General features: G+C 44.8%; 1 protein-coding gene across 1 annotated transcript; it reads right to left on the bottom strand.

Annotated features, from left to right (window-relative positions):
- Nucleotides 1-467: 467 nt before the first annotated feature.
- On the bottom strand, nucleotides 468-1253 carry LOC134222312 (uncharacterized). The gene has a single exon (XM_062701455.1). It carries the CDS (start codon nucleotides 1251-1253, stop codon nucleotides 468-470), a length of 786 nt encoding a protein of 261 aa, XP_062557439.1.
- Between the last annotated feature and the right edge of the window lie 775 nt (nucleotides 1254-2028).

Raw genomic sequence — 2028 nt, 5'->3', positions numbered from 1 at the left:
ACCTTCTGATGCGCAAACGATGGCGAAAGAATTTCTCGATAATCAGATAGAACTTCGTGAAAAGGATGGGTAGCGTTGATGACAGTTATGCCATGTATGGTTGTAGTTCTCAAACATCCGGAACTGCGAAGGTTGGTGGTGCCATCAATCAGTTGTAACAAGTAAACCGAAATGCGCCAATAGATCTGCACCGATGATTGCGCAGCTAACGTCCGCCATCACAAATCGCCACGTAAAACGTCGTCGTAAACCAAGGTCCAAAGAAAGAAACTTGCTCCCATAAGTACTAATTTTCGTACCGTTTGCAGCATGTAATGAAAACAGACCTGTACTGTTCCGTTTATCAGATTTAGATGCCGAAATGATGGACACATCTGAACCGGTGTCCACAAGAAATTTGCATCGAGAAATGGTATCCAGTATCACTAGACGACGACTTTCGAATCCATCACCCACCCGCGCCGACTCTAGTTTTTTGTACGGTCATATGAGCATGGTTCGCGGCAATGTTCTGCGTTTGCTCCATATTTACGATGATACCAACAAATCGAATCGTTTACTGCCCTAGGTCTGGAAGCGGATCGACCACGTCTCCTGTTCTGTCCATTTTTCAATCGGCGAATTTCAGTTGTGAGCACCTCTATTTCCTCCCTCAATGATGCATATTCGGTCGACGGTTTGGCTGTTGTTTCAACGCTATTTACGGCCATTTGCTCCCTTGTAGAAACGGAAACCGCCGAAACGCAGCTGTTGGAGGAGTCAATCATTTTGTCGGCCATTTCGGCAAGCTTTGCCAAACTTCCATCGCTGATTGCCAAAACTGTCCTGATGTTGGCGGGCATTCGTTGCAAAAAGAGCATTTTCATTAGGTTGTCGTCGACATTCAGGCCAGTTGCGATTTCACTCATCCGGGCAAGGAGATGAGTCGGACGAAAATCTCCTAGATCGCACGAACTGAGAAGCTGCTCCAACCGAGCTTGCGGAGATAATGCAAAGCGGGCAATCAGTCGGTCCTTAATTGCTTTGTATTTATTGTCTGCCGGCGGTGTAGAAACAAGATCCGCTACATGACAGATGACGCTTTGATCAATTTTAGCGATAATATGCCAAAACTTGGTGTCATCTTTGGTGACTTGCGCCAGGCTAAATTGGGCTTTAGCCTGGGCAAACCACATATGTGGATCGGTTTTCCAAAACTCTGGCAACTTCACCGAAACCGATGATGTTGCTGCCGCGACGTCCGGATCAGTCATATTTGAGGTTACGTGTACCTCTCGAAATGCTTCCTCACTTTTCTGGATACAGGTCGAAATTCATTAAATTTTTCGTGAATTCTTCGCGAACTACGGAAACTACGCGCGTCGGGCTCGGGTGGGGGTCTGATCCGGTAAAACGATAAATAACCGCGGCGAGTACTTGGGAATAAAATATCTTTATTATCGAACGTGTGCTTACACTGTTGTCTTATATAAAACTGACATGACATATATACAGACACGGCAATACTCAACTTATAATAGGGTGGATCAGAATGATACCACTATAGATTCATCAGCGTTATATGGCTCCTTGCTTAGCTTAGCGGAAAGATGAGATACTACAAAACACGAACATGTTGAAGACTGGGTTCGATTTTCCGATTTAAATCGTGGTGGACATTTTCTTTGGGCAAAAGTGTATCATAGCATCATGAAACATGATATACGAATGGTAGCTTACCTCTGAAACTAACTTTACTTAGTTTGGGTTTTGTTTGAAGTGGTGCAAAAAAATTAAGTACAATCTGAACTTCTGGATACTTGCGATTGGGACATTATCTGCCATAGCAGGCCCTGATCAATTGTATCTTATGCGGCTTTGAAGTCGATGAATAGATGATGGGTGGGCACGTTGTATTCGCGGCATTTCTGCAATACCTGACGTACGACGAACACTTGGTCCGTGGTACAACGTTCGCCCATAAATCCCGTCTGGTACTGCCCAACGAACTCTCTTGCAATTGGTGCTAGTCGACGGCATAAAATTTGG

The sequence above is a fragment of the Armigeres subalbatus genome, chromosome 3 (assembly GCF_024139115.2).
Source record: "Armigeres subalbatus isolate Guangzhou_Male chromosome 3, GZ_Asu_2, whole genome shotgun sequence".
Classification (NCBI taxonomy): domain Eukaryota; kingdom Metazoa; phylum Arthropoda; class Insecta; order Diptera; family Culicidae; genus Armigeres; species Armigeres subalbatus.
Note: the sequence above shows the minus strand (reverse complement) of the source record. Positions and strands in the feature narration are given on the sequence as shown.